General features: G+C 40.3%; 1 protein-coding gene across 4 annotated transcripts in view; it reads right to left on the bottom strand.

Moving 5' to 3' along the window:
* LOC129466307 (zinc finger protein 585A) overlaps nt 1-23,773 on the bottom strand; it is a 111,118-nt gene that overhangs the window by 69,583 nt on the left and 17,762 nt on the right. Inside the window, exons 1-3 of one of the 4 annotated variants that reach the window (XM_055249651.2) lie at nt 15,281-15,473; nt 12,508-12,723; nt 8,338-8,439 (exon numbers count right to left, since the gene is read on the bottom strand). Coding sequence is in view for 2 of the 4 variants with exons in the window: in XM_055249647.2 (XP_055105622.1) it covers nt 12,508-12,579 (72 nt within the window). In the remaining 2 variants the exon portion in view is untranslated. The other 3 variants (XR_008652107.2, XM_055249647.2, XM_055249648.2) reach the window with 3 other exon arrangements.

The raw sequence follows: 23,773 nt of genomic DNA, 5'->3' as shown, positions 1-23,773 counted from the left end.
TGCAATCTCGGCTCACTACAACCTCCACCTCCTGGCTTCAAGCAATTCTCTGCCTCACACTCCCGAGTAGCTGGGATTACAGGTGCATGCCACCACACCAGGCTAATTTTTGTATTTTTAATAGAGACAGGGTTTCACCATGCTGGCCAGGATGGTCTCGATCTCCTGACCTCGAGATCTACCTGCCTCGGCCTCCCAAAGTGCTGGGATTACAGGCATGAGCTACTTTGCCTGGCTGCAAAAGTTTTTTATAGAATTATTCTAGCTAATAAATAAAGAAGTTAGGATAAAATTAAAATACCACGATGTATAACTACTAATGAAATAACAGATTTAGACAATAATCATTAATGACTGTTGGAATGTTTCAGTTGAAAGGCCGAAGGGAAGTGTACAACAGATAGATCAGCTAGTAACATCAGCATCCATAAACTAGCTCTCATGTGCCTGCTGACATGGCATAGTAATTAATTTCATTACACTACTTATGAAGTATTCTTGCCAAAAAATAAAATTCAAACCCCTATATCATCAAGTCTCCAGATCTAACAAGCCATTCACAGGAGTGGGAAGGAGAGTGAAACATACTGAACAATATGAAGACCAAGACATCAGCTAAATTCAGAAGGTAGCAAATGACCCACTTCTTCAAAAAATTAATTACAAGAGAATGGACATGGAAGGGAATATTTATTTTCTTTATTAATAGAGACTTAAGAGCCATACTAACCAAATGCAACTTGTGGACTTTCGCTCCTAATTAAAATGAACCAATCTTAAACAAATATTTATGACAATTTAGAGAAATGCAAATGGTGGGGATTAGAGGATATCAAGGAATTACTGTTATTTTGTTGTATGACATTAGCTTACTGGTTACGCTAAACAAAAAGGAAAAAAGGAATTCATATCTCTTTGAGATATATATCAAGATATTTTTAGACAAAACATGGTGTTTGAGATTTGCTTTAAAATAATCTAGCTGCTGAATGGGAGGCGGTTTCAGATGAAGTAAGAATGGCAGAATGGGCCAGGTGTGGTGGCTCACACCTGTAATCCCAGCACTTTGGGAGGCCAAGGCAAGTGGATTGCTTGAGGTCGGGGGTTTGAGACCAGCCTGGCCAACATGGAGAAACCTCATCTCTACCAAAAAATACAAAAATTAGCTGGGTGTGATGGCACTCACCTATAATCCCAGCTACCTAGGAGGCTGAGGCACGAGAATCACTTGAACCCAGGAGGTGGAGATTACAGTGAGCTGAGGTCATGCCACTGCACTCCAGCCTAGGCAACAGAGCAAGACTCCATCTCAAAAATAAAAAATAAGGCAGAATCACTTCTCGGCCTTTTGGCTAAGATCAAGTGTAAAAAATAAGGCAGAATGTTGATGATGACTGAAACTGTGTGACAGGGACATTCGGTGAAAGGGATCTTTATACTATTATCTTTACTTTTGCATATATTTAACTTTTTTCATAATAAAATGCTTTTTGAAAACAAAATACATGATCCTCCAAATTAAAAAATCTAACTTGGAATTGCACAATGAAAGGAATGCCTATTACCACATGGAGCTGTATACATTTAAAGAAAGCATACTAGGGACTTGAATACCCCTCCCTCACCTTAGCAATTTATCAAAATACTAGGCAGGACATCATCAAGGTTATAGAGAAGGCAGCTGCAACAAACAACAGCAGAATGCACATTCTTTTCAAGCACCCATAGAAAAGTGAGCATGATAAACCATACCCTACCTAGGCTGTGAAACAAACCTCAACAAGTTTACAAGAATTACAACAATACAAAGTATGTTCCACAAGGGAATCAAACAAAAATCAATAACAGAAACAAAACAGAGAAAATCTCCAAGCAAATTAAAAAATAACAAACAAAAACAACCTAAAAAAATCCACAAAATATTTGAAAATTAACAGCACTCTTCTTTAATGACCCACAGGTCAAAGAAGACATCGCCAAAATAATATTTAAAATACATAGAGTTCTACGTATAGACAGTAAAAATACAACCTATCAAAATCTGTGGGATGCAGGTAAAGCAAGGCTGAGAGGGAAATTTATAGTACTAAAGGATTACATTAGAAAAGGGAAAAAGCTACAAATCAATAATGTAAGCTTCTACCTCAAAAAACTAGAAAAAGAGGCCAGACATGGTGGCTCACTCCTGTAATCCCAACACTCTGGGAGGCTGAAGTGGGAGGATTGCTTGAGCCCAGGAGTTTGAGATCAGCCTGGGAAACATAGCAAAACCCCATCTCGATCAATAATACAAAAATTAGCCAGGTGTGGTAGTGTGTGCTTGTGGTCCCAGCTATTTGGGAGGCTGAGGCAGGAGAATCACTTGAGCCTGGGAGGGCAGAGGATGCAGTGAGCTGAGATGGCACCACTGCACTCCAGCCTGGGCAACAGAGCCAGACCCTGTCTCAAAAATAAATAAATAAATAAATACATAACTAGAAAAAGAAGAGCAAAAGAACTCAAAATCAAGCAGAAAGAACTAAATAATAAAAAGTAGAAGTCAACAAAACTGAAAACAAAAGATAGAAAAATCATTGTAATACAATCCAGTTATTAGAGAACAAAATAATAAAACCGATAAATTCACTGATTGGTCTATTAGTCAACCAGACTGGCAAAGATAAAAAGACACCAATATTAGGAATAAAACAGTAAATATCATTATAGATGCAGCAGCCATTTAAAATACAATGAGAAAAATAAACACTCCAAGCTAATAAATTCAATAACTTAGAAAAAATAAGCCAATTCCTCAAACATCACAAACTACCAAAACTCAAACCTTTGAAAATGGATAAGATAAACAATCTTATGACCATTAAATTAATTTAAATTTATAATTTAAAAGCTCCTGAAAAAGAAATCTCTAGGCCAGATAGTTCTACCAGATAATTCTTTTTTTTTTCTTCTTTTTAATTTTTTTTTGAGACACGATCTTGCTCTGTCGTCCAGGCTGAAGAGCAGTGGTGTGATCATAGGTCACTGCAGCCTCGAACTCCTGGGCTCAAGCGATCCTCCTGCCTCAGCCTCCTAAGTAGCTGCGACTACAGGCACATGCCACCATGCCCAGCTTTTACCAAAGAATTCTATCGAACTTATAAAGAGGAATGTGTCATTTTTACATAATCACTTCCAGAAAATAAGAGGAGAAACACTTCCAAACTAATATTTTTAAGTCCAGTATTATTCCAATGTCAAAATCAGACAAACACAGTAACAAAAAAACAAAAACAAACAAAAAAAAACTACAGGCTGGTACCTCTCATGAATTTAAATGCAAACATTCCCAACAAAATGTCAGCAAATTGAATTCAAGAATCACTAAAAAGAATCACGTACCACAATAAACTGGAATTTATGGGGGAACTCTTTGTACTATATTTTCTAACTTCTTATGCATCTATAATAATTTCAAAATAAAAAATTGAAATATATATATTACTTAAGAAAGATTATTTTCAAAACATACATAACATTTGGGAATGGACAAGACTGGAAGATCAGAGACTCATTGCACAATTAATGAGAGAGAATATAAACTGTAGTTGACCCTGAACAACACAGGTTTGAACTATGCAAGTCCACAGATACATGAATTTTTTCCAATAAAAGTTGCATATAGTGTGCAAGCCTCTCCTGCCTCCCCTTCCACCTTCTCCTCCTCTTCCGCCTCTTTGCCCCGAGCCAGCAAAACCAAACTTTCCTTTTCCTCCTACTCCTCAGTCTGCTCAATGTGAAGATGACAAAGATAAAAAGCTTTACGATGGGCCGGGCGCGGTGGCTCACGCTTGTAATCCCAGCACTTTGGGAGGCCGAGGCGGGCGGATCACGAGGTCAGGAGATCGAGACCACGGTGAAACCCCGTCTCTACTAAAAATACAAAAAATTAGCCGGGCGTGGTGGCGGGCGCCTGTAGTCCCAGCTACTCAGAGAGGCTGAGGCAGGAGAATGGCGTGAACCCGAGAGGCGGAGCTTGCAGTGAGCCGAGATCGCGCCACTGCACTCCAGCCTGGGCGACAAAGCGAGACTCCGTCTCAAAAAAAAAAAAAAAAGAACCTTTACGATGATCTACTTTCACTTAATGAATATTAAATATAAATATCTTCCTTTTGATTTTCTTAATAACTTTTTTTCTCTAGCTTACTTTATTCTAAAAAAAAAAGTCGTTATGTATGAGCAGGTCTCTGAATTCAGGAGAGCGCACGAGCACACAGGAGGAACTTAGAGACAGAAATGTATTAAAGATACTTGTGATCATTAATATCTGAAGGTATGATTCTTTTTTTTTATTTTTGAGATGGAGTCTCACTCTGTTACCCAGGCTGCAGTGCAGTGGCGCAATCTCGGCTCACTGTAACCCTTGCCTCCCGGGTTCAAGCGATTCTCCTGCCTCAGCTTCCCAAGTAGCTGGGACTACAGGCGCCGGCTACCACGCCTGGCTAATTTTTCTATTTTTATTTTTTTTTATTTTTTTTGAGACGGAGTCTTGCTCTTTCACCCAGGTCAGAGTGCAGTGGTGCGATCTCGGCTCACTGCAAGCTCTGCCTCCCGGGTTCACGCCATTCTCCTGCCTCAGCCTCCCGAGTAGCTGGGACTACAGACGCCCGCCACCGCGCCCGGCTAATTTTTTGTATTTTTTAGTAGAGACGGGGTTTCACTGTGTTAGCCAGGATGGTCTCGATCTCCTGACCTCGTGATCCGCCCGCCTCGGCCTCCCAAAGTGCAGGGATTACAGGCGTGAGCCACCGCGCCTGGCCAATTTTTCTATTTTTAGTTGAGATGGGGTTTCACCATGTTGGCAAGGCTAGTCTTGAACTCCTGACCTCAGGTCATCTGCCCATCTGGGCCTCCCAAAGTGATGGGATTACAGGCGTGAGCCACCACGCCCGGCCTAAAAGTATGATTCTTAAAAGCTACTTTTTAAATTTATTCATTTAATTGTGTTTGGAGATTACAATGTGTTTCTTTGTGATGTCTGTTGATTCTGTTTATGAGGCTTACAGCATCTTCATTTCTTAAAAGGAAGGCTTATACACTGCTGGTGGGAGTGTAAATTAGTTCAGGCCTTGTGGAAGACAGTGTGGCGATTCCTCAAAGACCTAAAGACAGAAATACCATTTGACCCAGCAATCCTGTTACTGGGTATATATCCAAAGGAATATAAATCATTGTATTATAAAGACACATACCCACATATGTTCTCTGCAGCAGTATTCACAATGGCAAAGACATGGAATCAACCTAAATGCCCATCAGTGATAAACTGGATAAAGAAAATGTGGTGTATATAATACACCATGGAATACTATGCAGCCATAAAAGAGAATGAGATCATGTCTTTTGCAGGAACATGGATGGAGCTGGAGGTGATAATCCTTAGCAAACTAATGCAAGAACAGAAACCAAATACCACATGTTCTAACTTATAAGTGGGAGCTAAATGATGAGAACACATGGACACAAAGAGGGGAACAACACACACTGGGGCCTTTTGGAAGGTGGAGGGTGAAAGGAGGGAAAGGATCAGAAAAAATAACTAATGGGTACTAGGCTTAATACCTGGGTGATGAAAGTCTATACAATAAACCCCCATGATACAAGTTAACCTATGTAACAAACCTGCCCTTGTACCTATAAACTTAAAAGTAAACAAAAAAGAAGTTCCCTATATACCTGAAATGAATACGCATGCTCTAATTTTCTCTTCATCACACACTTGCATATTCATACCCTACACACACTGAACCCCCAGTCCCCAAAACTAATGTCATCAAAAAATTTAATGGGGAATCAAGACAATGTCATGTTAGGCTGGAATGGAGTTTTGACACCTCACCAAATGATCTTATACACACAGTTTGTCAGGAAGAAATCTCCTCCTTCAAAGAAAATAAACATCCCCTGATGTACGAAGATGCTATGAGTAAAAGGATGAAAAAAAAAAGAGAGGAGATTAAGAGGAATACACTAGAAATAAATTGACATACAACAGAAGAAATCATATCCTCCATGAATTCAAGGAATTCACTAAAACAATTAACTACTTGTGGAAAAACAGACAAAGAATATAGTGATATAAATTTCTGAAAAATAAATTAACAGAACTCAGTAAAAAAGTAAAAGAAAAAAAAAGCAACACAAAAATAAAAGTCTCCCTGAAAAAAATTAGAAGTCCCTGCAAAAACACAAAAGGTAGCAAAGAGCAGATTAAGACAAGTGAGCAACATGAGATGGAAATAAAGATTTTTTTTAAAGAAAAACAGAAAAGAAAATATGAGGAGTTTAATAAAAACATCCAATGAACAAAAGAATCCTTGAAGTGGCAGTGTAGAATTGTTATCATTATTCACAGTACAAATTTAATAAATACTGTCTTAAAGAGTAGATTCGAATATTTAGTTCAAGAAGTTAACATTATAAAGATGACACACACACACACACACAAACAAAAAAGAATCCAAACATTCCAAATTACATGGAAGACACACAGAAACAAAGCACAAATATAGAGTATATAGTGAAAGATTTATAAAATAGCCACATCAGAAGCATAACATAAAATGCATCTTTCCACAACAACAACAACAACAACAAAAAAGCACAAGAACTCCAAAGGATGACATTAAAAAGATGACCAAAGGCATATCTGGAATTGCCAACAGAAAAGAAATAAGAGCCTCCACCTTAATATTAGATAGGGCTGAATTGTAGGGGAAAAAATATTAAACAAGGACACAATGTGAAATGAGTTTCGGATGTCGTATTTACTATCAGTGCACCAAACTACATAACATCAAAATTTATAAGCAAAAACTATAGGAAAAAGGCCAGGCGTGGTGGCTCACGCCTATAATCCCAGCACTTTGGGAGGCCAAGGCGGGTGGATCACAAGGTCAGGAGATCGAGACCATCCTGGCTAACATGGTGAAACCCTGTCTCTACTAGAAATACAAAAAATTAGCTGGGCGTGGTGGCGGGCGCCTGTAGTCCCAGCTACTCGGGAGGCTGAGGCAGGAGAATGGCATGAACCCGGGAGGCGGAGCTTGCAGTGAGCCGAGATTGCACCACTGCACTCCAGCCTGGGCGACACCACAAGACTCTGTCTCAAAAAAAAAAAAAAACTATAGGAAAATATAGATAGAAATACATTTGTGGTAGGAAACTTTAAGAATATCTCTCAGCTCCTTGAGACAAAGTAGAAAAAAATGAGTAATACTATAAAAACCTCATAGCTATATATCTTATTGATAAGCTATCAAATTTTTTTCTTTTCAAGTGCCTATGCAACAATCCCAAAACAAAACAAAAAACAAACAAACAAATACCCGTAATAATCTCTCTAAAAGTAAATTTCTCCAATGCTGCAATCCTAATCTTATTAAAGTTTTTTGCTTTTGTTTTCAAGACGGTCTCACTGTCACCTAGGCCGGATGTAGTGGCAATGTTGTGGCTCACTGCAGCCTTGACAGGCTCAAGCAGTCCTCCAATCCCAGCCTCCCAAGTAGCTGGGATTACAGGCGCCCCACCACCACATTCAGTTAATTCTGGTTTTTGTTGTAGAGACCGGGTCTCACTATGTTGTGCAGGCTGGTCTCAAACTCATGGGCTCAAGCAATCCTCCCGCCTCAGTCTCCCAAAGTGCTGGAATTACAAGTGTGAGCCACCACACATGGCCAAAAGTAAAGTTTAAAAATGAAAATCTTAAAACCTAGAAATAAAATGTGGTAAATGGTAATTAAAGATTTGGTGGGGTAGTTAATGTTCTAGAAATTCATCCTTTTCAGCCAGGTGCGGTGGCTCATGCCTGTAATCCCAACACTTTGGGAGGCTGAGGCGGGTGGATCACGAGGTCAAAGTCGAGACCATCCTAGCCAACATGGTGACACCCTGTGTCTACTAAAAAAAATACTAAATAATTAGCTGGGCGTGGTGGCGCATGCCTATAGTCCCAGCTACGCGCGGGGCTGAGGCAGGAGAATTGCTTGAACCCGGGAGGCGGAGGTTGCAGTGAGCCAAGATCACATCACTACACTCTAGCCTGACTACAGAGCAAGATTACGTCTCAAAAAAAAAAAAAAAGAAATTCATCCTTTTCAATTAGATTTTTTAATTCATTTGCATGAGATAAATTATTTTTCTAAATTATTTTTAGTACAGTTTTGTTATATACCAGAGCTTCTGATATATAGATAGCATTTTTATTGTTTTTGAGATATTTTACAATTTTAGTTTTGACTTTGACTGGAGTGGGTTGCTGAGAAAATGGCAGTTGTTTCACTAATCCCAGTAAAAACCTACTAGGCTATTGTTTTCTTCTACTCTTCAATGCAGTTAGTTAACATATTTGACTTCTGAATCTATCTTCATAATTTCCAGTTCTTTCAGGCATCAAGGTTAACACTGTAAACAAAATAAAACAAAAACCAAAAGCAAGGTTGAGAATAATTTTAAATATTATTCGTTACCCAAAACTTCAGCATAATGACCAACTATAAAAACGCATGACCTTTCCATTATTTTTTACTGTGTTGGAAATGCTGAATCAACATTTTAATTTCTTCAAGGACTTTGAACCATTTAAATTCTTACCAATTATATCTATTTTTGTAAACTTTTATCCTTTTATTTATATTTTCATATTTTTGGCATGATTTTATATAATATTCATTCATGATTGTTTGAATCTTAGGTATGGAAGTAACTGTTTCTCCTGTTTTGTTACATTCTTTTTTCTTTTTTTCAGTCTTGCTCTGTCGCCCAGGCTGGAATGCAATGGTATGAGCTCGGCTCACTGCAACCTCTGCCTCCCAGGTTCAAGTGATTCTCCTGCCTCAGCCTCCCAAGTACCTGGGATTACAGACCTGCACTGTGGCACCCTGCCAATTTTTGTATTTTTAGTAGAGATGGGGTTTCGCCATGTTGGCTAGACTGGTATCGAACTTTTGGCCTCAAGTGATCCACCCACCTCAGCCTCCCAAAGTGCTGGGATTACAGGTGTGAGCTACCATGCTAGCCCAGTCTTTTTTTTTTTTTTTTTTGAGATGGAGTCTCGCTCTCGCTCTGTCCCCCAGGCTGGAGTGCAGTGGCACAATGTCGGCTCACTACAACTTCTGCCTCCTGGGTTCAAGCAATTCTCCTGCCTCAGCCTCCTGAGTAACTGGCACTACAGGCGCACACCACCACACCTGGCTAATTTTTGTAGTAGAAACGGAGTTCCACCATGTTGGCCAGGATGGTCTTGGTCTCCTGACCTCGTGATCCACCCACCTTGGCCTCCCAAAGTGCTGGGATTACAGGTGTGAGTCACCGTGCCCGGCCCCACAGTCTTTGATTATGTAGATATTTACTCCATTTTTTGATTGTCAACACACAGAAGCAACTTGTGTTTCTGTCAAACTCATACCTTAGGTCTTTCTCTTTTTTTTAAACGTCCAGGATTCCAAAAAGAAGCAATTAAATCTATAGTTTTTCCCCTCTACCCACAGGTTAGCTTTAGCACATAAACTTACTTTATTTATTTATGAGACAGGGTCTCACTGTGTCACACAGACTGGAGTACAGTGGCATGATCTTAGCTCACTGCAACCTCTACTTCCCAGGCTCAAGTGATCCTCCCACCTCAGCCTCCTAAGTAGCTGGGACTACAGGCCTGCACCACCAAACCTGGCTAATTTTTGTATTTTTTGTAGAGACGGGGTTTCACCATGCTGCCCAGGCTGGTCTCGAACTCCTAAGCTCAAGCAATCCACCCACTTCAGCATCCCAAAGTGCTGGGATTACAGGCATGAGCCACTATACCCAGCCTACCACACAAACTTTAAAATGCACTACTTTATCCACATTTTTTTTTTTTTTTTTTTTTGACACGGAGTCTCATTCTGTCACCTGGGCTGGAGTGCAGTGGCACAATCTCGGCTCACTGCAACCTCTGCCTCCCAGGTTCAAGCAATTATCCTGCCTCAGCCTCCCAAGTAGCTGGGATTACAGGCGCCCGCCACATACCCAGCTAATTTTTTGTATTTTTAGTAGAGATGGAGTTTCACCATGTTGGCCAGGCTGGTCTCGAACTCCTGACCTCGTGATTCGCCCACATCGGCCTCCCAAAGTAGTGGGATTACAGGCATTGGGCCTGGCCCCAAATGTTTTTTAATTGTGGTAAAAATACACATAACATAAAAGTTGCCATTTTAATATTTTTAAGTGACCAGTTTAGTGGCATGAAGTACATTCACATTGTTGTGTAAGAGCCTTTTACTTTTTATTTTTATTTTATTTTATTTTATTTTTGAGATGGAGTCTCACCCTGTTGCCCAGCCTGGAGTACAATGGCACGATCTCGGCTTACTACAAAATCCGCCTCCCAGGTTCAAGCAATTCTCAGCCTCAGCCTCCCAAATAGCTGGGATTACTGGTGCGTGGCATCATGCCCTGCTAATTTTTTGTATCTTCAGTAGAGATGAGTTTCACCATGTTAGCCAGGCTGGTCTCGAACTCCTGACCTCGTGATCCACCCGCCTTGGCTTCCCAAAGTGCTGGGGTTACAGGCGTGAGCCACCGCCCTAGGCCTTACTTTTTATTTCTAATTTAATGCTCTTAGAAAACAGAATCAGTATGATGGCAAAGGTTTCTATTCTTTGCCTTGAGAGTAGTGTACTAAAATGGCCAATGGTATATTTAATGATTTCTGTTCATTTTTACTTAATATAGTTCAAAGATACATTATTAGTGAAACAAATGTTGATAACTTTTATAATTATTTGTATATTCTTCCTTTTATAAGTATGAGCCATCCTCTTCACCCTTTAAGTGATTTTCACCTTAAATTCCTTTTGACCTGTTCCTAAATTGCATCCCTAGCTTTCTTTTGGTTCATCCCTTTATTTTTAAATGAGGATAAAAGCAGCCCCTGACCGCTGAGAGTTAGCCTGGTACTATCAGTTAAACCTCAGTTTTGCTAGAAGCTAGCCTGGCAGGGGCCAGCTAACTCATGGTGTTCTCCATAGCACTACACAAAAATAATCTCTTGGAACACCAACAGCAAACAAGACCAATCTCTGCCCACCATGGTGGGAGACAAAACCAAGACCACTCTGTCATTACACTTGAGCACAGACAAAAATCAGAATCTTCTTCAAACCATAAAAGTCTCCTTACTCTGCATAAGGAAAGTGACTGCCAATTATACCTTTACCAATTCGAGCTTTTGCTTCAATCTACCCTTCGTATCTTCTAGGTAAAAATGATTAAGATACCCAATCATAATCATTTAATTTCCCAATAGGAACAGAAGTACAGGTTCAGTGAAATTCAGCTAGAATATTCTTATTACCTGTGACTAAAACCATGAAATGAAATTCTACTACAACTTATACATGCAACAGAAAGGAAAGACATGAGAAGAATGCCTACTGCTACATAGTTCATAATAAGAGCTGTATTTTACCAAACAAATATTTAAAAAGCAAGGTGTGAAAATTTAGTCTACTATGGCACCTTTTGTGAAATAGAAAGAAAAAAATGTATAGTTGTTTTTACTTGTTTATAGAACTAAGCAATCAAAGAAAAAGAATAAAATTGGTCCTGTATGTTGAGAAACATGGGGGTAGGTGGGGAACGGAGGTGGGTGAACCACAGATCCATGTTTCCCCTGAATTTGTTTCCTATAACACTTTTCAGGGTGTATTGCCTTTAAATGTATTTCTAATTGTTTTTAATTTTTATTTTTTACTATTATTCCCATTATACCAATATTATTTTTGAACTAAGTGTATATATTCCCTATTCAGAAAACTAAACTTTCCTAATACACTATCACAATATCTCCAGAGGCATAAGAAATAAAATTATACCCATGAAATAAGAACAAGATGCTAATCAAAAAGAATATTTAGAAAATAAGTTACAGTTATTAAAAATTAAAACGTTGAATTAAAATGTTGATAGTGGTAATGAGAAACCCAAAAGAAGGGCTGGAAGGCAAATGTGACAAAGCTTCCCGAAAAAGAGAGCAGCAAAGAAATAGAAAACAGTAGAGGGAAAAAAATGGAGAACCAATATCCGAAAAACAGAAATGTAAAAAAAGAAAGAAAGAAAGAAAATATTTGTGTTTGAGGAGGCAGTTTAGGAAGAAACAGAGAAACACTTTGAAAATCCCACAGAAAAGTGACTTCTAACAGGAAAATCTATCCACAGCCCAAAGATCAATGTAGTGTGATGACAAAACAAACAACAGTTTTTCTTAACAGTCCACCTCTCCACTGTCACACAGATGGCCTCCAGAGACGGAGACATTACCCATGTGTTGCTCATTCTCAACAGGAAGATCAAGATTTGTTTCAGGAGCAGCAGGTCTAGAGTCCAGCTGCTTCCTGTGGCCCAGCTGCCTCCCTCAGTCATGAGGTTCTAGTGACAGACCAGAGATATCTAGTCCTGGATTGAATTCCCACCCCTGGGACTCCTCCTTCTCACCTCATAGGAGCTGCCATGATCCTCCGGAGCCAGGGCTGAGGATTTCTGGGGTGAGGTCCAATTAGCTGGCATGGCCACACTGGGTCTCAGCCCTTTTTCTCTAGGGTGTCTGAAGCTTGGCAGTCATCTGTGAACTCAAGCAGAGCTGCTCTGAAGAGATGGGCTGGAGTCTGGAGGAAGATCTGGCCCAGGGGCTCCCAAGAGACACCCAGAAACCTGGAAAGACAATGTTCCCATAGTCAGTCATCTAACATTCACCACATAAGCACTTCCTGGATATATCAAGGTGCAGGTCCCTGAGCTAGAAACCAAAGCAGTGGTTCTCAGATGGGTATGCATTCAAGTTACCTGGAGGACCTGTTAAATGAAACAGTTAAAAATTCTCAGCCTACTCCACAGTTTCTGATTCAGTAGGTCTAAAGTAGAACCCCAAAAAGTTTCATTTCTAACCGGTGCCCAGGAAACGCTGATGCTGTCAGTACAGGGACCACACTTTGAGAACCAGTGCTGAGGAGAACATAAAATTTAACAAAATCTGTGATAGGTATTAGTTACAGTGAAATATGGGAAAAGTCATGAGAGATGGAGTAACGTTACTGCAGATTTGAACTGCAGCTCTGCCACTTTTCACCTATGAGAACAGAAGTTTCTTCACTGTTTTTTGAGAGGGAGTCTCGCTCTGTCGCCAGGCTGGAGTGCAGTGGTGCGATCTCGGCTCACTGCAAGCTCCGCTTCCCGGGTTCAAGCAATTCTCCTGCCTCAGCCTCCCAAGTAGCTGGGATTACAGGCATGCGCCACCACGTCCAGCTAGTTTTTGGTAAAGACGAGGTTTCACCATGTTGGCCAGGATGGCCTCGATCTCCTGACCTCATGATCCGCTCGCCTCGGACTCCCAAAGTGCTGGGATTACAGGCGTGAGCCACTGCACCCGGCCGTTTCTTCACTTTTAATTTCAGAAATGAGGATGAAAATGCTTATCTCAAAGTTACAAAAATTAAATGAGATAATACTTGTAAAGTGCCCAACACCTCCCTGGCACACAAAAATCATACAATACATATCAGCGATTACCATGCATTATGAGACATTAAAACAATATAAAAACAATGTAATAAAAACAAGTAAAACAATAACTATACCAGACAATATTGATCTATATATGTGATAAAAGTGGTATTCAAATGAGTGTGCATAAGACATTCATTGCATAAATGGCAGTGATATAACTGGCCGGCCACCTGGAAACAAAAACTAAATCTCCATCACACACTATTCAGTAGGCAAATGCCAGCAGGACTGATCACTTAATTATGTGTACTTGTTAAATCCCAAAGACTATTAAAATAAATTTTAGAAGTATATATGTGTATAACACTGTGGTGGGCTGGGAGGGATCTTATTACACGTGAGAGGAAACACAGACGCTATAGCAGAAAAATCAGATACTTTTGATTAGATGATATTTCCTAACTTTATGTTAAAATATACCACAAAAAAGTAGGACAAAAGATATGAAAATTCACAGAAAAGGAAACAAATGGCAATTAACCAAAAAGATGCCAACTTTAGTAACTGGAAAACGCATCGGAGCAATTAGATATAATTTTCCCTCAAAATTTTAAAAACTTTTAAAATGCAACAATATCCACTGCTGGAAAAGCATTTGGGAAAATGAGTTATTTTATAAATTGTTGGTATCAGCTTGAATTGTTATATTTTGAGCTACTTAGTCATATCTATAACATATTAAAAATGCACATAGGCTGGGCGCAGTGGCTCACGCCTGTAATCCTAGCACTCTGGGAGGCGGAGGCAGGTGGATCACCTGAGGTCAGGAGTTTGAGACCAGCCTGGCCAACATGGTGAATCCCCGTCTCTACTAAAAAACACAAAAAATTAGCTGGATGTGGTGGCGGGCGCCTGTAATCCCAGCTACTCTGGAGGCTGAGGCAGGAGAATCCGTTGAACCCACTAGGCGGAGGTTGCAGTGAGCTGCGATCGCGCCACTGCACTCCAACTTGGGCGACAGAGCGAAACTCCATCTCAAAAAAAAAAAGTGCACATAATTGTTCCTAATAATTTCACATATATAAAGCAGAAAAAGAAGGAAGGACAAATGGACAAATAAACTTTCCAGAATGAGTACTTCACCTTCCTCTGTAATTAATTAAGCAGACAATCTGTGAGGAGACAGATATACTTTTCGAATGTATACTTAATTAATATCTATAACAATACAATTAGAAAACATAGTACACTGTTTTTATGTAATAGATGTGACATTCATGAAAACTGACCACGAACTAGGTAATAAAGCAATTTTTCAATTTGAGCATTAAACAGACATTACTTAAAACAAAAAAGGAACTTCTAAATAACTCATGGATGAATGAAAAAAAACCCTTAGATTTAAACAATTTTTAATACAAAGATTCACCAAAACTTGAGAATTTTTATATTAAAGAAGACTGAAAATTAAAAACCTGAACTTTCGACTCAGGTTAGAAAGCAAGCTGATTACAGTCCTCACCGATCACCATAGCTGACCCTACAGGTTCTGTCACTGACCAGACTCCCATCACTGACCCCCAAACCTCAATCCCTCATCCCAAAGAGCTCCATCAATGACCCGAGAAATCCGTCACAATCAACAAGGGACGCCACAGAACCCCATCACCGAAGCCTGAAACCGCAATCACTAACTCCACAGGCAACTTCGACACCCCCTATTACTGGCTCCACAGAAACCCCAATCGTGATCAACCAAAATCACCTCAAAGATTTATCGGTATTGGAATATGAAAATACTCCTGACACCAGCGGCATAAAAGCCTTGGAGGACCACTTCCACTTCCGGTCCGACTGCTAGCACCTCCCCTTTGTAGGATGTTGATATGGCGCATGCTCTGAATAAACTTGGAAGCCAGTTTCAGCGAACAGTCAACAGGGCGCAGACACAGCGCACAGTTTCCGTAATGTGGCGCTGTCCGGCAGAGATCATGGCCGCGCCCTTATGGTGTTTATTGGTGTGGGCCGCCATCTTGGAAGCATATCCGTTCCGTAGAGCAGAGGAATTGGCCGCCGGCAGGGTTTCCTAGAGCGAGGCAGGTATAGTTACATAGGATGCTGGAGTGTGACCCTTGTCTGACTAGGCTTCTATTCTGGAGGAGAAAGTTACTGGAAATGTGGGTCTGGCACTGTATATTATATTTAGAAAAGCTAAGTTACCCTTCTGAATGCGGGACACTGAGGATAATAATTACCTGCTGGAAGAAACCACCAGGGAATAGAGGAGTCAGGGAAAAATCACCAAGTGAAGGCGATCCTGGGAGAAACCACAGGCAGATGATAGGAGGAATCAGGATAGTACAGTCCATTTTTTAGAGACGTCATTCAGGGAAAAGGTGGAAAGGTCACTAGGGGAGTCATTTCTTGAGTGAAACCACCCTGAAAGTCTGAGAGACATCTGAATGAGTAGTAGGCTGCAGGAAGGGTGGTACAACTTTTAATGGGAGAAACCACCTTGGGAAATAGGGTAGAAGTCCAATAGTATTAATACAATCCTCTCCTGGGAGATACCACCAGAGGAGGGAGGAGAAGTCCGGGCGTCCCCTTCTGAAGGGCTGGGTCAGGGTGGGAAGGTGAATAGAGATTTGAATTACTCATTGCCCTCCACACTAAATACCTCAAGTGCAACTATAGTAGGCAGCAATAATAACAACACTAATAGTCTTTAGTATGACCAACATGTGACTAAAAGCACCTAAAGAAGACTGTTTTTATTTACCTTGAAGTTAAAATATAATTAATAACAATCGCCTTACCATGTCAATGAAGCTTTAAGTGCAGGCTCTGACCCTTAGCTTCTCCTCTGTGGAAATTCTGAAGCCGCTTAACACCTCCTTACTCCCCTCGTTGGAGGGTGTGGATGAGCACTTGTAAAGATACAATCCCTTTCACTTGGTGAACTCCCAAACATTATTCACAGCTCAGCTTCTGACAGGAAGTTCTACCTAACAGTGGTGGGAAATTATCTACCCGATGTGTTCAGTTCCAGCAGGTGGGAAACTTGTTTTCAGAGAATTGAACCTACACTCTGATGTGGGCATGCTGGATGCCTTCAGGCCAGTTATGTCTGTCTCTGGGACTTAAAAATATGTTTAGAGAATTAGACTCTGCTGATCTCTGGTTCTCTTTCTTCTCCCAAAGGACGGTCTAAGGAAACATCTGTGGAAGTCCATTAGTGAACACATATTTCTACCAAGGGGCTAAGAATTACTGTTGATTTTGTCAGTAATGCAGTTCTGTTAAAAAGAAGATGACTTATCTTTTAGAGATTCATGTGGAAATATTTAGGAGTGGAATAATATTAGCTTTAAAAAACTCCACTGAGAAAAAAAAAAAAAACTCCACTGAGAAGGGGTATATGGTATTGCAAAAGAAAATGTTGATAAATGTTAAAGCAGGGTGATAAGTAGACAGAATTCATTATAATGTTCTCTTCCATAGTATTTGTGTGAAAATTTCATAGTAAATTTCCAATTTAAAAAGAAAGGAATTAAAAACATTTGCAAGGAAACATCAAGAAGACAGCAGGTGTGGTCATAGTGTTAGGGAAGAAGAAACCTAGAAGACCCAGAGTGACACCATTTTAAGTTCAGCTCTATCTTGAGACTAGCAAGGCACATTCATTGCAAGTCACAACTCATGGTCCTAACATGTTTATAGCGAAGGAAGCAGCCCGGTAATGCCTGCAAGGACAAACTCCTAGAACAACAGAAAGTTCAGATGTCCAATACCCATAACAATAAAATGCTTTCAGGATCCTTACAGTTATACTTTGATGTACTTACTAAAATGTCAGTGATAGTTTTCTTTAAATCAATAGACTAATAAATTTTATCATAATGTCAGTCCACCCACGCGTAGGCACAGCTTACTTTAGTCTTTACATAGACAAGACCCCTATATAAGAAAAGTTTAACAGATGTTGCTCCACTTGCTTTCTGAGGACACCCTACTCTGTTGTGGAGTAGCTTTCAATAAACTATCTCTTCTCACTGCACTCTACAACTCACATGGAATTCTTTCCTGCATGAGATTAAGAACCCTCTCTTGGAATCTGGATTGAGACCCTTTTATTTCCATAAGAATAGTATTATACAAACACAGGCATACCTCAGAGATATTTAAGGTTTGCTTCTAGACCACTACAATAAAGCGAGTCACACAATTTGTTCGGTTTCCCAGTGTGACACAAACTGGGGCCTGTTGGGGGTGGGGTGGGGGGAGGGAGAGCATTAGGAAAAATAGCTAATGCATACTGGGCTTAACACCTAGATGATGGGTTGACAGGTGCAGCAAACCACCATGGCACACGTTTACCTATGTAACAAACCTGCACATCCTGCACATGTACCCCAGAACTTAAAATAAAAATTAAAGGCTGGGTGCCAGTGGCTCACACCTCTAATCCCAGCACTTGGGGAGGCCGAGGCAGGTGGATCACGAGGTCAAGAGATCGAGACCATCCTGGCCAACATTGTGAAACTCTGTCTCTATTAAAAATACAAAAATTAGCTGGATGTGGTGGCGCACACCTGTAGTTCCAGCTACTCGGGAGGCTGAGGCAGGAGAATCACTTGAACCCGGGAGGCAGAGGTTGCAGTGAGTCGAGGTCGCGCCACTGCACTCCAGCCTGGGCGACAGTGCAAGACTGTCTCCAAAAAAAAAAATTAAAATTAAAAAAGTCTATTTTGAAAAAAATAGAGAAAGAAAACAACATGAGAAAGAAAAAGGAACATTACTATTGAGAGAAAGATTTAAAACTCAAGAATTCTAAGGATATTTTGAGAAATCCATTTGAAAATTTAATAAAATAGGAAGTTTACTAAGAAAAAAAGATGAAAATTGCCATGTATAGGAAGAAAATTTGGATAGGCCGAAAACAATAAAAGAAGTTGAATTGGTAGCATATGCAAAAACCAATCCTATGTGTATTAATGATTCAAATGTTAAAAACATAGCTTTAATACTTTTAGTAAAAATATTAGTAAATAAATGTGTTTTAGACTTTGTGGCAATGGAAAGATCTCTTAAACAGAACACCAAAAAAATATTATATATAAAAGGTTGATAAAACTGGCTATATTAAAATAATAATTTTTGTTCATCAAGTGATAGTAAAGAGAATGAAAAGACAAGGTATAAACTGGTGCAGATACACATAGAACAGAGGCTACCCGAGATTGGTAGCAGGAATATGCTTTTTAAAAAACCCTCCAAATCGGCTGGGCGCAATCTCGGCTCACTGCAACCTCTGTCTCCCGGGTTCAAGCGAGTCTCCTGCCTCAGCCTCCTGAGTAGCTGGGATCACAGGCGCCTGCCTAATTTTTGTATTTTTAGTAGAGACGGGGTTTCACCATGTTAGCCAGGCTGGTCTCGAACTCCTGACCTCAGGTGATCCACCTGCCTTGGCCTCCCACAGTGCTGGGATTACAGGCGTGAGCCACCACACCCAGCTATGCATGCATTTTTATGCGCTGGGAGTGAAGGTGTAGGATTAACCAGCCTTCTCAGGAAAAGCATTATAGCTATGCTATAACTATCATACTCTGTTATAACTACAGCATAATTATATACAACACTATAACAGAGACTGTGAATGATCATACTAGTGATGTCTTTTGAGCGGCAGCATTGCATGGGGGTTAGTATAATGGACTCTGTAGTTATCTGTCCTGGGTTTGAATCTCTCTGTGCTGTTGACTAGCTCTGTGATCTTGGGCAAGCTCCTTCATTCCTCTGTGACTCAGATTATTCATGTGGAAAAGGTGAATATAATAATTGTACCTATCTCAAGCATTATGTAAATTGAATGAGTTTATACATTTGAAGAGTCTAGAACAGGGGCCTAGTTTACATTAAACATGTACCTAAAATTTGCTGTAGTTGTCATCATCATCATTATTATCATCATCATCATAATTAGTACTGTTGTGGGTGCTACACCTTTTTTTTTTTTTTTTCTTTTTGAGACAGAGTTTCGCTTTTGTTGCCCAGGCTGGAGTGCAATGGTGCGATCTTGGCTCACCACAACCTCTGCCCCCTGGGTTCAAGCAATTCTCCTGCCTCAGCCTCCCGAGTAGCTGGGATTACAGGCATGCATCACCACGCCCGGCTAATGTTGTATTTTTAGTAGAGACGGGGTTTCTCCATGTTGGTCAAGCTGGTCTCGAACTCCTGACCTCAGGTGATCTGCCTGCCTCGGCCTCCCAAAGTGTTGGAATTACAGGCGTGAGCCATTGCGCCTGGCCAGGTGCCACATCATTTAAGCCTCAGATAGACCTTACAATGTGCAGACTATTCCCCTCTGGCTTACGAGACTGTCATCATTCCTAATGGTGGTATCAATTGCAATGACAATAGTAACAAATGCAAGTAACCACAATGTCCATGTGGTAGCCAGCCTCCAAGATCGTTCGCAATCAATCTTACCTCCTTGATAGTCAAACTTCTATGTAGTCTCCTTTCACAAACAAAAGTGACCACTGTAACCAATACAGCCACCATGTGGTGAAGACACTCAAGTATTCTTGTGGTGGGTTCCTTGTGGTGAGAAATTGAGGCCTTTCACCTTCTGCTCACAGTCACGTGAGCGAGCTTGGAATCGGATCGAATTAGCTTCAGTCAGCCTTCAGATGACCGCATTTCTGCCATGTCAACATCCTGATTGCAAACTCATGAGAGCTCCTGAGCCAGAACCACCCAACTAACCTGCTTTTAGATTTTCAGTCCTCGGAGACTATGCAAGAGAATGAGTTCTTATAGTCAGTTTAAGTCACTAACATTTGGGTAATTTAGTGATAATTTTCTGTGATATTATTATGGTGTTAATTTAATATTATAATAGTGGATATTGCTGTTAAAACAAACTGGGGCTGGGCATGGTGGCTCACACCTATACTCCCAGCACTTTGGCAAACCAAGGCAAGAGGATCACTTGAGGTCAGAAGTTTAAGACCAGCCTGGGCAACATAATGAGACTCCATCTCTACAAACAAACAAACAAACAAAAATTAGCCAGGCACGGAGGCACTTGCATAAAGTCCTAGCTACTCAGGAGGCTGAGGCAGGAGGATCATTTGAGCCCAGGAGTTTGAGGTCGCAGTGAGCCATGATGGCCCCACTGCACTCCAGCCTGAGCAACAGAGCCAGACCCTGTTTCAAAAAAAAAAAAAAAAAAAAAAACACTCAGACTGAGGGATTCATAAAGAAGAGACATTTATTGCTTATAGTTGTGGTGGCTGAGAGGTCCAAGATTAAGATGCCAGAACATTCAGTGTCTGGTGAGCACTCCCTGCTTCATAGATTGTGTCATCTTGCTATGTCCTCATATAGCGGAAAGGGCAGACAAGCTCCCTTAGGTGACTTTTATAAGGTACTGATCCAACTCACGTGAGCAAAGTCCTCATGACCTAATTATCTGCCAAAGGCCCCACCTCTTAATATTATCCCACTGGGGATTAGGCTTTAATATGAACTTCAAAGGGACACAGACATTTAGACCACAGCGACAGACAACACTGCATTATAAATGGGCCCATTTTTCACAGTATAATAGAACACACCGGGTTCTCAGGATTGGCATTTATTATAGTCACAAACTTAATATAAATGCTTGTATTAATGTGGTGTTTACATTATCCTATTTCACAGATGGAACAGAAAATACCAGCTTTTGTTTTAATAGCAATATCTATTATTATAAAAAATATTGAAATAACACCATAATAATATCACTAAGGAAGTAATCTAATTGTGTTGATTTTGCAGAGGGAGGAAAACATTACCTCTAGAGCTGAGGCTATTGTGCTCACGCAAACTCCAATCTGAAGGTGGTAGAAACTAGAAGGGACAGGATTTCTTAGCATCAGAGTTCATATATTATTCATGGTTTCTTAATAATTAAAGGCATGTAACAAATAGTGACAAAGATTGTGATATTAGTTATAAATTATGATAATTATACTTAAAACCAATAATAGAGTCAACATAAGGTAGAATTAAGTATTGTAGTCAGTAAGTGGTATGATATGGGGAGTGGGGAGTAGAGCAGGATAGGGTAGGGTAGGATATAACATAGATAAGAGTCACATGAGCACAGTAGCCTCACTGAAGCTGAGGGTGGAGGGCTCAATTCATTCTGGCATTAGGGCAAGTGTGCATGACAACCATGGCTTTAACCTGACTTTGGCCACGGGATCATCATCTGCCACACTGCATCACGTTCATTTTCCAATGAAGTGTCTGATGCCCAGAACCCTCAGCCCTGCCACATTCCTCTTGCACCCTAGGTTCCACATTTGCTGGTGGCTGCTCCACTGAATGGGGTGGAGCATATGGCACTGATGATGGGGTACGGGATTGAAAGTACTAGGGCGGATGCCAATGGTAATAGACCTCTGCCACTGGGTCCCTTACGACTGTCCTCCACTGACATGGTATGCCACTGTGACTAAGAGGAGGCTGAGTTGGGAGACCTTGTGGAATGCCAGGGAAGGATGTAGGTAGGATACTTGGGAGGAGGGTGGCAGAGTGGTTGGGCACCACCCGCACATGGAATTAGGGCTGGGGTATGCTGAAGCATGGGGAGGGGCATTAGATTTTGAATTAGAGGAGCTGGAACCAACCCTACCACCTCCCCATGCATTTAGCCAATCTGTGTGGGGCATTTGGTCAATGTCAATACTATTGTTATTATTCATTCATTCGTTCGTTCGTTCGTTCATTTGTTCATTCATTAACTCATTTAACAAGCTTGTACTGAGTGTCTGCTTTGTGCTGGCACCATGTTGGGTGCCTTGGACACAGCAGAAACAAGACAGACCTAGTCCAGGTCTCATGAGGTCTAGTGGAAAGGTTGGATGAAAAACCAAAAAGAAATATTTAGTATCAAGTCAGATGGTGATGCCTGCAACACAAATATATACAAAATAATACAGCAGAAAGTGACCCCAATGGATGTGTTACTTCAGATACAAATGGTGGGGTGGATGCTTTTCAAAGATGGGGGAAGAAAGCAAGATGCATGGGCACTGGGGAAGCAGAGTATGCCCAGAGAACACAGTTGGTGCAAAAGCCCAAAGCTGGAGAAAGCTTCCTTGATGCTAAATCAGCCAGAACTGGGATTCTTGACAAATAATAAAAATATTGACCACCTCCAACTGCAGGCTGTCTGAATGCTATGACCTGTTATTATTATAGTTATAACTTTATACTATAAACATTAAATGTGATTATGTAAAAGTAGAAATAACTAAAATGTTACATGAAAGTTTGATATATACAATATAAAAATTATATAATCATACAATAGATACTATATATTATATAAAATGGAAACTATTTTATTGTAGTAGGTATAATGTGCTAACATACTGTAAACACAATATACAGTGTATGATATGCACACACAAAATTAAAATACATAAATCTATAATCTAGTATCTAATAATTTTTCAAATGTCATTTAAATTATCACATAGTAAAATAAAACAGTACTTATGGGATTCATCCATGTTGCAGCCAGTGTCAATAAATCACTTATTTTCATGTTAGGGTAGTATTCTATTGTATAGATGTTTAATTAGTCACCCACTGTTACATTTGGGTTGTTTCCTAATTTTGGCAATTATACAGTTGCTGTGAAATTTGAGTACACATGTTTTAATATAAACAATTTTTCATTTAGGGCAAATACCTAGGAGCGGGATTGGTGGGTCATATGATAAGTGTATGTTTAACAGTATAAGAAGCTGCCAAGGCCGGGCGTGCTGGCTCACGCCTGTAATCCCAGCATTTTGGGAGGCTGAGGTGGGCGGATCACCTGAGACCAGGAGTTCGAGACCAGCCTGACCAACATGGAGAAACCCCTAACTAAACCTCTACTAAAAAAATACAAAATTAGCCAGGCGTGGTGGTGCATGCCTGTAATCCCAGCTACTCGGGTGACTGATGCAGGAGAATCGCTTGAATCTGGGAGGTGGAGGTTGTGGGGAGCCGAGATCGCACCATTGCACTTCAGCTTGCGCAACAAGAGTAAAACTTCATCTCAAAAAAAAAACAAACAAAAAAAAAAAAACTTTTTTTGGCCAAACTTTTTGCCCAAAGTGAATGTAACATTTTACATTTCTACCAACAATGCATGAAAGTTTCCATTGCTCTGCATTGTTGCCAACTCTCAGCATTATGTCTTTATTTTTAG

This window comes from Symphalangus syndactylus, chromosome 17 (genome assembly GCF_028878055.3).
Source record: "Symphalangus syndactylus isolate Jambi chromosome 17, NHGRI_mSymSyn1-v2.1_pri, whole genome shotgun sequence".
NCBI lineage: Eukaryota > Metazoa > Chordata > Mammalia > Primates > Hylobatidae > Symphalangus > Symphalangus syndactylus.
Note: the sequence above shows the minus strand (reverse complement) of the source record. Positions and strands in the feature narration are given on the sequence as shown.